This window comes from Coccinella septempunctata, chromosome 3 (assembly GCF_907165205.1).
Source record: "Coccinella septempunctata chromosome 3, icCocSept1.1, whole genome shotgun sequence".
Classification (NCBI taxonomy): domain Eukaryota; kingdom Metazoa; phylum Arthropoda; class Insecta; order Coleoptera; family Coccinellidae; genus Coccinella; species Coccinella septempunctata.
In genome coordinates, this window is record NC_058191.1 from 3577822 (window position 1) to 3591982 (window position 14161).

The 14161-nt window shown below is 34.9% G+C and overlaps 1 protein-coding gene across 3 annotated transcripts in view; it reads right to left on the reverse strand.

Annotated features, from left to right (window-relative positions):
• The window catches only part of LOC123309021 (apoptosis-stimulating of p53 protein 2), a 334262-nt gene that overhangs the window by 164173 nt on the left and 155928 nt on the right, over positions 1 to 14161 (reverse strand). For all 3 annotated transcript variants that reach the window (XM_044891869.1, XM_044891865.1, XM_044891867.1), the window contains exon 2: positions 676 to 734. In XM_044891869.1, the coding sequence (XP_044747804.1) occupies positions 676 to 708 (33 nt within the window). In that variant the 5' untranslated portion in view covers positions 709 to 734. The remainder of the gene's footprint in view (positions 1 to 675; positions 735 to 14161) is intronic.

Here is a 14161-nt window from a genome sequence, read left to right on the forward strand (position 1 = left end):
TGAATCAAGCAAATTCATTCATTTATTTTGTAGATTTGATGAAACTCCATAACTGCCATACACCAGACATCAAAATAATGTTCATTTCTCTCATCAACAATGAAAAATAAAGAAATAATTTCAATTCTTTCTGCCGAAGAATAAACAATTTTCACCTTAATTGTTGAAGAAAGTAAGAACAAATAATAATTATTTCGTTGTCTTATGTTGACAATTAACGGTTGCCATCGTAACCACAGAATGAATTAGTCAAATAATTGATGATTTCACATAGCATGGTTAGCGGAATGACTGGTACTATACGAAATTCAAAATTGAATATCTCGAAAACGAATGAATTAAATGAGAAAAAAATTAATACGCTGAATTCAGCATAAAAAGGCCTTTCAAATGAGGTATCACTAACCCTATCTTTCCTATTCAAAATTTAGGGGTTGGTGTTCTAACACTAAGGGTTGAAGCGATATAGGTAGTTGTGAATTTGTGTTTAAAAGTGTCCGAGTATTTTTTCGAAATAAGTTTATTCCGCCCGTCATCTCGTCTGTTTCCCAGCCCAGCCTGTATATAACATAATAAGTGGTGTATAAACATTGTTCCATTTCATATAATTGCATATTGATATTGGATTGGAAAGCAAATGGATTATTCACCGAAGCAGGTAAAATTTCGACTTACCGTTTCACATCCGATGTGATCTGGCTCCTTCATACCATTTCTCTTTTCGTAAGCCCCCCCTGAAACAAAAAATCCAATTGAAAAAGGGTTGAAGAAAGGGATCATGGTGAGATCAAATTTCAGTCGGTTTGGATGATCTCTAAATGATATACAGGGTGTCCCAAGTTCGAGTGCCTATTGGAAGTTTCTGGAGAACTGGGCATATTTGAAATCTGAAAATCGGAATTATGATATTGTTCGAAATTTTCTATTGAGTTAAAGTATCCTTGGAACCTGCGCACTTCGGGTTATACGAGGAGTGGAATTAAATTAGTTTTCCATTTCTGATATGAATGAGTAATAAGTATCCACCTAATGCTGCATAAATTTCTGTTAAAACCATTGTAATGTTACATAGGTAGCAGAATATCGAGAAAAAACTGAAAAAATGGGAGATATGCGTATTCAGTATAATGTTTGTTATTCCTATTCCGAATCATTTTCACATTTTTGTCGAAGAATGTGGAAATATCGTACATTTCCTAAATTTTGAAAACTTGCCACAGGGTGTTCCAAATATTGTGTCAAAAATTGGGATTAAGATTTGCCCATAACTATCGTTTTTCAAATCAGAACCCTAATTTTTTTATGATTGCGTTGGAGTCTGCTATAAAAATAATGAATATGTTTCAATATGTTAATGCTTTCAAGTTATTCAGGATTTTCTGAATTTATGTCGTACGTAGAATAAAATTCATAAAATCTGTTTCGTATCGATAATCTATGTTCAGAGAAGATACATTTTCTCAATAATCCACAAGTGACACACCTCTTTTCTGAATAGATTTATTTGAAAAAAAACGCAAAATACAGAATTTTAATGAATGAAACAAAAATTTCAGATAAGATTGATTGAATCTGTCAAATGTGGATTAATACATAAATTATTGATATGTAGCAGATTTTATTTGACTCTACGTGCGACATGAATTCAGAAAATTCTGTCTAACTCAGAAATTATCCATTGAAGGATATGTTAGAAGTTAGAACAGTATCATTATTTTTCTTCGCAGATTCCAACGCAATTATGAAAAAATAGGTGTCCCATTTGAAAAACGAAAATTATGGGCCAATCTTTATCCCAATTTTTGACACAACATTTGGAACATCCTGTAAGTTTTTCTAAATTCGGGAAATGTGCAATATTTCTACATTCTTTGAATTTAAAAAATGTGAAAACGGTTTGTGCTTAAGATATTTAGAATAGGAATAACAAATATGATAATGAATACGCATATCTCCTGTTTTTCGATATTTTGAAAACTATTCGAATGAATACAATGGTTTCAACATAAATGTATTCAGAACCTGATTCATCATTGAATTCCGTAAAACGGGGCTACTTGATAAACTTTTCCAAATTTTAGGTCCTACCTCGCTGTAACAAAGATACCTTCATCGAAACTAAAATTATTTTAGCTTAAGGGTTAAGGTCTATCAGGTGTAATACTCAGAAAACATCTTGCCCTCCCCATATTGGAGAAAAAAAAAATAAAAGACATTTTTTCAAATAGCCCCATGATGGGGCTAAATGAAATTTGTTTGGAAATCGCATTTAAAACGCAAGTATACTCACAATTCAGGCTACTTGAAACGCAAAATACCTTGTTGATAAAACCCTTAGGTAGGTAGTTCATTTAATAAAAAGCACAGTAGTTATACCAAAAAAAAAACTTTTATGTAGTGGTGAGTAGGAACTTAAAACCTTATTACAAAAATATTAAAGGTGAAATAAAAGAAAAACAACTACAACGATTCTAAATCAAGTCATTAAATTTTAATTGACCTCTTCTTGAAATTTCGTATTGGAGAAGCCGTTTCTTTATTTAATTTTTTTCGACGATGCCGATTTATCCAACGCTTGAAAAAATGTAAGCTGAAGAGTTTCATCATTATAGTCTCGATATTTTCGACTTCCTGGCTTGCTTTTGTAAAATCGCACCATTTACAAGTAGCCCCTGAAATGACAATAAAAAATTAATTTCTACACCAATGGCTAGATAAACACGAAATATATGTTTTGACATTAGATTGTCAAAGGGAATGCCAGTCTCTTTCCAAAAAAAAAAGTGACTGTGTTACATTGCTCATAGGTTTCTTTATGTAATAAAAAGTAAACAGATACATAAAGAATATATAAAACATACTTTTTTTTAAAGCGACAAAATCACTATTAGCCAGCACAACAAACCTCCCGCGTATCATCTAATCTACCAACTGACAAGTGTAGAAGCGTTCGCCTCTCATATATGCCTTATATTTCACCCAAGAAGCCGGTAGCAATGGTAGCATGTGACTTAAGCAGTGACGACTGAAATTTTCAAGTAACCTCGCCGTTTTCAAGTAGCCCCGTTTCACGGTACTAAATCAAATCATATATAGAGATATAACATGATGTTTCCAAAATGTTATGAAGTTATCATTTTAAATTTCCAGTTTTCGTTGTAGGACAACAATTTTTATTCTGATTTGATCCTGATAAACTAGTGCAAGAGTTCACACAGGAAGCAATTCAATCATTTCAATTTTTTAATTGATTGTGTTTCAGAGACTGGGAGTGAAAACCTTAAAGAGTTTCAGAAGATCTATTTTATGGTTGATTTTTCTTATTTTCGTCATTTTGATGAAACAGTTTATTTCGATCATTTTTATTTCTTGTTAGAAAAAACATCCACCTTTCAAATCATCCTCGTATCGATTCTTGGCATACTAAACTCGAGTCATGAAGTTCTCGCTTTTTTATGGAAACCTTTAATTATAAATACCAGCTTATAACAACCCATAAGAAGCCCAACATAAACACTGAATATTTGCTGCTGGATATTCTCCTACAATAACTTCCATCTCTTTGACTCTTCCCGCTTCTTTGAGACGGAATCAATTACGATCAAGAATGGGGAATAAAAAACCGGAGAATCCTTGGCGCAAGAGGTCATCGGCAAGATATTAAAACGGCGGAATCTCCGGTTCTAATATCGCAGACGAAGGCTATTTCACTGGATCAAGATCCTAATGAGTCGCTCTCAATTTTCTTCTTGAGAATTCGAGGTAATTACAACGAATAGAGTAACGAACGTTGGTAGAGGTGAATTACACGGATAACGTGGAGGGGAGCTTCTTAGTTGATATAGGTATTTATGGATTTATGAGACCCAAAGAATGAAAACGCTTCGCGACATCTATACAGTGTGTCAATTTGCAGAGGTACCACCCTTAATTATCTCGACCCCCATGCAAAATCGAAAAAAATACACTGCGCAAAGAAATTTATTTATTTATTTATTTATTCATTTAACATAAACAGGAATCCTAACAGGAAAACCCAATAACAAGGATTCACCAAAATACAAGAAAACAAACACCTACAATAATGATCATGAACTTATATTACTAGAATAATAATAATAATAATAAGGGAGGAAAAGTTTAAAAATATCTTCTTTTTCTAATAATTTCTACACGTATAAGCACCTTCTGAAAATTTCAATTTTAATGAAAGTTAACTCTACATTGACTTTATAACTTATTTTTTATGTTCTCTCGGGAAGGTTTTGAACGAAACAAGACACATTAAATGGAAGAAAAATTCAGGATTTCACCGAATCTTATGTGAAAGAAGAGAAATGAACAATTTTCAAAATACTGAAATGCTGATAAGTGATTTAATACTTGGTATTTCCACCCCTTGCGTTAATTACAGCTCGGCAACGACGGTTCATACTCAAAATGAGTGATCTTAAAATGTTCTGATCTAATCCTTCCCAGATTTCTCCGAGTTGGCATTAAGAATAGCTGGATGATTTTCTGAACTTCTCAGCCTTCTATTGAGGTTGTCCCAAACCTGCTCAATCGGATTGAGATCTGAACTTCTTGCTGGCCATTCCATTCGAGAGACTTCAACCTCTTCAAGGTACTCCTGAACGATGCGCGTACGAGGGGGTCTGGCATTATCGTCCATAAAAATGAAATTTTCACCAATGTATGGGGCAAATGGCACTACATGCTCTTCAAGAATGTTCCTTATATACTTATCAGCATTCATAGCTCCATTATCAACGACCACTAGGTCTGTGCGAGCAGTCAAAGATACCCCATACCATAATCGATCCTCCCCCGAAACCAGTAGTATTCAGGAAATTGCACTGAACATATCTTTCATGTGGACGTCTGTATACAAGGGAACGTCGATCACAATGGTAGAGGCAGAATCTAGACTCATCTGTGAAGAGAACTCTTTCCAATCGGCCTCTTCCCAATGGATATGCTCTCTCGCAAAATCCAAACGCACCTTCGATGGGCTGGGGTAAGAGCTGGACCTATTGCCCCGACACGAGGCCTCAAATCATATTCTCTGAGGCGATTTCTTATTGTCTGAGTGCTAATTTGCACTTCATGAGTTTGCTCAAGCTGAATTTGAAGGAGGCGAGCGGTTGCAAACCGTTGTCTCAACGAATAAACTTTCAAGTAACGTTCTTGAATAGCAGTTGTTACCCGTGGTCTACCCTGTTCTGGTCTTCGGACATTCATACCTGTCTCCCTGAATCGCTGCAACATTCTGGACACACTTGTATGGGAAACTCCAAACCTTTCTGCAATTCTTGTGTATGTCCACCCTTCTTCTCGCAAAACTACCGCTTGGGTCAAATTGCGTGTTTCGCGTTGCATAGCGATCGAGTGTAGAAAATCAAACGAAAGAAAAACTATTGATCACTAGAATTGATCGCGAACAACTGATTTTAGAATGGAGTCAATACATTCAAAATCTGATAATATCACCTTTTTTTATTCCTGAAGGGAAAAAACATCTGTATTGAAGAAAACCGTTGAAAGCGGATAACATATGCATGCATAATTCTGATAAAAATAATTATCATTGAGAACACCTTCAGTTGTAGAATAAATTTGAGATTTCCATAATGTGCGTTAATTTTTTTGCGCAGTGTATGAAGAGAGATAAACTTTGCTCTATCATTTTATACAGTTGGTTCTAATCAATTTGTGTCAACACTATGGGGGTGAGATTATCAACCCATAAAATCTTAAATCGGAACGGGTGTTGACACCTTGTTTCAAATAATTTGAAGGCTTATAAAAAATGGCCACAGTTGATCTGTTTGTAAATAAAAATAAAGTAGAGTGGTTACCATAGAAATAGTTGCAGTGAAACATGAAAATAATGAGAAAGATTTTACTATTTAAGATTATTATTTATATTTTGTGGTGAAAAATATAAACTATTCTCAAATTCTGTTCTGTTCTGTGCGTAGTTTTCATTCAATTCTTCTACATCTTGGTGCTGTGTTTTATGCACAACGGACTTTGAATGTCCTCAGACCTAAAAGATTTTTCTATCGTCTGTGACTTGGTGGTTAAAGCGTCGGGTTAGTATACCGCAAGGTACTGAGTTCGATTCCGAGCTAGAGAAGAAATTTTCTAGTCGATGCGGTTACGGGCCATCATTTACCTTTGGGTTAAAATTAACAGTGCTGTGCCTAAGGTGGCGTGAGGACACAGTAACAAAGTTCTTCGAACTCGTGCAAGCTCATAGAGCTTCTGAGGGGTACTTCGGTAACTAGGGAGAATCAGGTCAATTGTAACGTCATTTTTGAAAAGGCAATCGATATACCTTTAAACACTCAACCTCTCTTTCTATTTAATATTTTAGGGATTGCTGTCTTCACGCTCACAGTGTTAAAACAAATTGATTGGAACCAACCGTATAAAATGTCCTCCTACGAATCAAAGTTCGCCTTTTTTGCATTTTTTTCCTATTGCGGTTCATAAAGACTGTTGTAGCGTACTACCAGAATGGCTCTTTGAATAAAATAGCTCATGAGCAATTCACCAATTTGGTGATGATTCATATTCCGGAAATTTAAATAAGAAATGATTTTCTGGGCAAAATTTCGAAATTTTCATTTATAGGACTAGAGTGAAATGAAAATAAGATCTCAGTTGGGAAATATTGGCCTGAGAAACCAAAAAAACTAATTCTTCACGACGTTTCGGCACTTTATTGTGCCTTCTTCAGGCTAAAAAACAATAAAAAACAAACAGTGACATAAGACAAAAGAAGAAATAGAATAGGAACATGCCAATGTTTGTATAAATCATGAAAAACATCACACTTTATACACTATAATTCAACAATCATAACAAAGAAACTGACAACTGAAAACATTGAAAAAACAATAGAATATTGTGTAAAAGCAAATCAAATCAAGATACTCACTGTCAGAATAATGAAAATTGCAAAATTGAAATATTTTCATGTATTGAAAATCGCCTTCGAAAATGAAAAGGAGTTCTACTGGATATATTTCGTGCATTTACCTTATTTGAAATTTTTTACATTTCTTTACAGCAACGATTGAATCAGTTATTCCCACGACCTTGAATTTCGACGTTTTGAAAATCAAAACTGTGGTTGGATAATAAAGCGTGAGCAGAAAATGCCGTAGAATCTTTTTTATTCCTACAGTCCCTTTCATGTTCGGCAGATCAATTGCCTAAATATTGGGCTGTATGGCCGACATAACACTCGCTACAATCACTTCACTGTACAGGGTGGACAAAATTCGTTGTCTACTGAGGGGATCTCGAGAACTATAGCAGCTAGAAGAAAACGGATGCCTAATCCAAATCTGAAAACAGAATCGGCCTATCATTTTTAGATTTCGAATTATAAACAAAAATTGAGATTCTCACGATTCCGAAAAGTTCTTATAACTTTTTTATCTTTGAAGTTACAGATCTGAAACTTGAACCTTCTTAGGCACTTTCATACGTAGAATCTAATGACAAAAGATATTTTCAATTCAAAAATACCAATTCAATAAAAGTTTGCATTTAAAAAAATTTAAGTTCACCTAATGATTCGAAATGAGAAAATATTTTGATGTCATCAGTGAATTCTATGTAAAAAAGTACCTGTAGAAGGTTCCAGTTTCAGATTTGTAACTGCAAAGACAAAAAAGTTATGAGAAATTTACGAAATTGTTAAACTGAAAAACGAAGTATAGTAGGAGGCTGCGATTTTCACCATTCTTTGTTTCTCCGAAAATGAGCTCGGAAATGTGTTATCCATTTTTTTTTAGCTGCTATAGTTCTCGAGATCCTCTTAGTAGACAACGAATTTTGCACATCCTGTACAGTTGATCTTACACACGACTCCAGAACATCTTTCCTTAGGATCCCTATCTGCCTCGAAGAGAATTTTTTTAAATTGGATCTTCAATCTCAATTGACTCCATTGTGAATTTTAAAAAGATATCCTTGTGATCAGATATTCCTTGATAGCGTGGGAGGTGAACAAGAAAACCCATTCAATATATTTCTCTCTGGTAATACACAATTCAAACATTCGTAGAAATACATCTCAGTAAGTGACTATAAATTCGATTGGGATTCAATAAAGGGAATTCATGTGAAATGTGTTTCCTTGAAACGAAAGAGAAGGATTCGGAATTTATTTTCTTGCTAGGAAGGTGCGTAGTCGGTCGTCCACATTAACATACTGTCATCGTGAAAATGTCAAGAGATCCCTAGCAACCGTACTTTTATGGGAGGCTACTTGAATTTTTCCCGTGTCAATATTTATGTTACGTTAGAAATCTTGGATAGGTTTCCTCCGCATTCTCAATCAGATAATTCATCAGACTGATATGTTCTCTCCTAAAATATTATGATGTGCCTAATAACTTTCATTGATGTAATAATTGGAAATTAAGGGTCATAGTCAAGAGCTTTTTAAGGTCATCGCCTTCAACTACAGAGCTACAGATGCCTAATTATCAATTTCTTTTGGCTTGAATTCAACAATACATGTTGACGTGGACGAAATGTTTATTCAACACTTTATATACAAGGATATGGGGGTACAGTTGTACATATCTGGAAAAGGTGACAGGTGACCACCAAAAACGCAATGCGACTCTGCTAGACTGTTCTCTGTGGGTTTCGTGCTTCTATTTGACAAAGGAAATCTTCCGCTTGTATATTTATATAGTTTATGGTTGTATTCTGCTTTTTATTCGTAAGTTACAAATCTGTAGCGTACGATCGATCTGTAAGTTTCTGATTGACAGATCCGTAAATAATGCAATTCTGGAAATGTTTCTGTCGCTATCTCATTGACAGTGTCACTTTTGAACTACTTACCGTAAATAGTTTCCTGTAAGCTACAGACCACTAAAAACCGTCCAGAATTGCAATTTTCCTGTGAGCTTATGAAAAGTTACAGATTGGCTTACTTACAGATGAATGCAGAATACCATCATTAGTTCCTCGTTGCTAGATGCACGATGAACAGTGGCAACATATGTCTATTGTTTTCATTATTCACATATTGCTCATACGCATTCTTTGAAATGGGAGAAAGTGAAGCCATATTATTAGCAGGAATCGACTTTCACGCATGCCCGAATCAGAATTGAAAAATGACAAAGAGATTTTGATCACTTGTTTTCCAATTCTGATAGACGATGATGAATTATTTCATTATTGATAATTACGAGAATGTATTGATATCTAGTTAGCCTAGACCAGTTCCATGTATAAAAAAAATTTTCTTTACCATAGTAACGAACAATAACTCATTAGAAGTGTCAGTGTGAAGTTTGAGGTCAAAAAAGTAAACCAGAGTTACGCAATAAATTAAAAGGAAGAATTTGTCCACCGAAATTGTGAAAATCGAGCCATCATCAAGTACTTTTATTTAAAAGGGTTAAGGAGATGAGCAGATTTACGAAGATATGCTTAATATCCTTTGTGATCAATATCCTTCGTATGCGACCGTGAAAAATTGGACTGCAAGGTTTAAAATTTTTCATTGAAGATGATGACCGATTGGGAAGACTAGTTTCTGTATCACTCCCCAAAAAAATCGATGCAGTACATGACATGATTTTATCAGACCGTCGAATTGGGCTAAAACAGATATCTGAAACACTGAATATTTTATACGAACGCGTTCATCATATAGTTCACGTCAATTTGGACATGAGAAAAATTGCTGCAAAATGGATCCCAAAATATTTGAATGTTGACCAAAAGCGTGCAAGGATACAAGCATTGCGTTCGATCTGTGCTTGATCTGGACTTCTTAAACCGAATTGTTACTAAGGACAAGACTTGGGTACATTTCTACGATCCAGAAACAAATCACCAATCGATGGAATGGCGACACTTTGGTTCTCCCATACCTAAAAAGTTTCGTGTCCAAAAATCTGCTGGAAAAGTTCTTGCTTCGGTTTTTTGGGATTGCCATGGAGTAATCCTGGTTGATTTCTTGGATAAGGGTAGAATAATAACCGGAGATTACTATTCGACATTACTGAAAAGACGCGGAAAGTTATCCAAAGGTGTTTTGTTTTCGCAGGACAACGCCCCTGCACACAAATCTCATGTTGCCATGCAAAAAATTCGTGATTTAGGGTTTGAATTACTAGACCACCCCCCTTATTCACCAGATTTGGCTCCATCCGACTATCATCTCTTTCCTCAACTGAGAAAAAGTTTAAAAGGTCGTAAATTTTCTTTCAACGAGGAGGTAATAAAAGCTGTGGAGGTCTGGTTTGCAGTGCAAGAAGGAACATTTTGTTTTTGAAAGGTCTAGAGACGTTGCAGGTTCGCTGTAATAAATGTATCCAATTAAGAGGAGAATAATAAAGTAATACCTATGTATGAGTAATAAAATATATTTTTGTTTTGTTCTATAGTAGAGTATGAACTTTTCAGTATATTCTCGTACAATTCCTCAGTTCTTGAAGAGTTATTCAGATATTCAGAATACACCTGACATGCATCTAATTTCGGATGAATGACAAGGAATAGAAATTCAAATAAATATTTTCATCAATAGGGATAAAAATTTGCAGGATCTCAAATAATAATATATTCTGAGATATATTCATATTACGGATTTTCGGATTCTTTTCAACTCACTCCAAAAAAAAATTGCTTTTTGCATGATGGAAGAAATCATTTTTGTATCTGCTATAAACTTTTTCTGAAGAAGTGCCTCCATACACATACAAAATTAGTCTATAGGCAAATGTCATTCCTGTTTACATATTTTCATTCTGAGACATGAAGTGGTTACAGCAAAGAATCACGAGCTGGCACAATATCAACCTTCAAAATTCTAAAGCCTATTTGAGTTTTTCTGAAAGCATTTTGTGTTATATGCATTGAGAGGAAAGGTACACTTCTGGAACTCTGCTTTTCATAAAAATGTTATACATGAGCAACGACAAAATAAGTGAACTGATTGCAGAATGAATAATGCGCTTATGACAACCGCCATGTTCAAATTCCCTTCGCCGAAATCCAATCACTTTCCATTCACCAGCACAGTGCGCTCTGCCTTGTTTGTGTTTCATTGTTACGGCGGCAGTCTTTTCAGCAGGAAGGTTCATTGAGCATAACAAAACAGAAATGCTCCAGATTCGTAGGGAAAGTTTAGGGTTTCGATCCATACGTATGAATAATGAAATGACTTGTTGCTGGTGAAATTCATGGAAAAGTGGAAATTCAGGTGTGACTGTTCTCATCGCCTTTGTGAAATGCTGAAGGATGGAGCAGATGAACAGCCCCATATTAGCTTCAGATTTTAGTGGCTATGAAAATTTGAATCCATTCATATCTTTTAGTAATGAACATAGGCGGTATCCCTCGGTTTATACTCTTTAATATGCGCGGGTTCCCAAGTATTTCATTTTCGAAATCGATGAAAGAAACCAACCTGCAAAAGCCCTGAAGATGATCACAAACATGATCGAAACGTTGGCAACTTGTTGAATTTGGTTCCATTGCATAGACCTTAATTCCATCAAACTAATCTATTTATTATTGAGGTCGTCAGCACATACTTAGTAACTTGAAGAATTCCTATTTAAATGCTGCGTGATTCAACGTTCTAACCAGCACCTTGACTGATACATACCGCCGAGGATATGTGAGCTCCTTCTCGAACCTGACAAGACCAACTGACAAAAACTTGAGTAGTATAAAAACCTCGATAAAATTGTTCTACCTATTTCAACGTATTTATACGTCACAAATAGGTTTTTGCAGGAAATTCTATCTTTTAATGTATACCACTTTACATATCCCCGGGGTTGTATCATTCACACGTAATACAGTTTTAATCTTGTGTGATACAAGCCCCAGGGGTTCTGAACAGAAATGCTGCAATATGAGAATGAGACATCCTATGTGGATTCAAAAGTCACCATAATTTCTATCTTCCGATGAAAATGAAGCGTATCTTTTGAATTAGCGACGAAAAAGTATGAGTATTCACAGTTACCATGAGACCCCCGAGAGTGAATTAAGATTTTTTTTTTTCATTCTGAATGATGATTTTGAGGAGAAATTATTTCAGATCTGTAGTTTATTTGTGCTATAGATGGTGATTTCTTATCACTGACCAATCGAGCATGGGTAAATATGGAACATTCTCCTCTCGATTTCTATTTCATTTTCGATAGTAATGAAGAATTCATCTTCAAAATCTGATAATTGATTTGTGGTAGAAATTTTTCTCATGTCCAAATTCACTTGAACTATATGATGAACGCGTTCGTATGGAATATTCAGTGCTTCAGATATCCCTTTTAACACAATTCGACGGTCTGATAAAATCATGTCATGAACTGCATCGATATTTTCAGGGACTGAATCAGAAACTTGCCTTCCCGATCTTCAATGGAAAATGTACCTCTCTTGAAGCTTGTAGTCCAATTTTTCACCTCAAACTTCACATTTCTAATGAATTATTGATCGCAATATTTTTTGTATGCATGAAACTGGTCTAAGCTAACAAAATATCGATGCATCCTCGTATTACAATTATAAAGATATACCCATTATTTTTATATCAACAAACACAGAATTTCGAATATAAAATGGCCTAACCCAAAATCAATCCCAGAACCGCCAACTCCATGATTGTTGTTTAATTACAGATTAGACCTCAAAATGAAGAGGCATGTGTGCTACACCCTTATTTACTACGACTGGTATTTTTCGGATGTGAATTACTGTTTTGCTGGAAAAACATATTAATTTTCCCTCCCTTGAAATATTTCGTATGAATTGTCAATATCCCAACTTTTTCATTCCAAGGACACCTGTTTATGAATATGTTCACGTTCAAAACGCAAATAAAACCGAATAAATAAATGTTTTTATTGTGCGTACGGATGAATAACTCAACTCCTTTGAACTTTACGACTCGGAACCGCAGCAGTGTTTGAAGTCTGGTAATGTGGCCAATTCACGCGGAGGGAAGTCAGCAAACATGTGGACCCCATGAAAACGTGACTGAAAAAATAATTTTCACAGCTCCTGCAACTCCAATGATTCTCAGATATGTCGGTTCGTTATAAGAAATATAAAATTTGGTGAATTCTCCTCAATTTAGGTTATCACTACATATGCAAGTAAACTGAATAATTATGAGTTAAATTCATGAATTTTTCAAATGCACAGCGGAAACTATTCGAAATCATTCTTCAAATATGAGGTTTTAAAATTTAAATCGCTTCGTTTATAGTTTACGATTTGGCAACAGCGCCTACTAGAAAATAAAAAGTACCATGACTTGTTTATAAAATAACAATTGTTGATTGTTGTCATAAGATTCACTCACTCACTCACTGGCGATCCCGAGGGCCATCCTCAACAGCAACCGGCCACAAAAATCCCATAAAATTTCACGACCTTCCTCGTTGCTCGCAGACTTCATAGACACCCATCTTCGTATATCTCATCAGGATAGTGCATCTGTTGTCCTTTATTATCATAGCATATTCAGTCGACGTTGCCAACTTGTGCAATAGAAACGAAACGCTTTAAATTTTAAATACCCATTTTTATTTTTCATTTTAAATTACTTTAAATAACTTTTTTTGGAAAACGGTTGAAATGGTTATTTCAAAATGTGACGTTTCAAAGATATTTAATAAAAAATACATCATTTCCGTCAGAAGGAGTATTTCTTATTCAATCAATGTGGAATGAAACTTCGATTCTCTTCTTTCTGAACGATTCATCATTATGGTTACTGGTATTTGTTGAGGACATTCTGCTCTTTTTAATTTAACCATGGTTGAGAACATTTTTATTGAGAACATCATCAAATGTGACGAATACCTTTGTTGTGGAAACAATTCATAATGAGCTGAGTGCCCAATAATTGAAAAAGCATGCGCCATTCAGGCAGATCTCCAAATACATTGCATCTTCATGAGTTATTGCTACCAGTAAAAAGAAGGAGTAGTTTCGACCCCAACAGCAAATCTATTGACTCAGTAATTTCTTCTGGAAAACTATTCTTGATAATAAGGCTTCAGAGAAATTCAATCTATTGCAATCACTCATCGAATATCACGAATCCAAGTTAAAATCGAATTGAACTATTTATTATTAGATATATTTGATT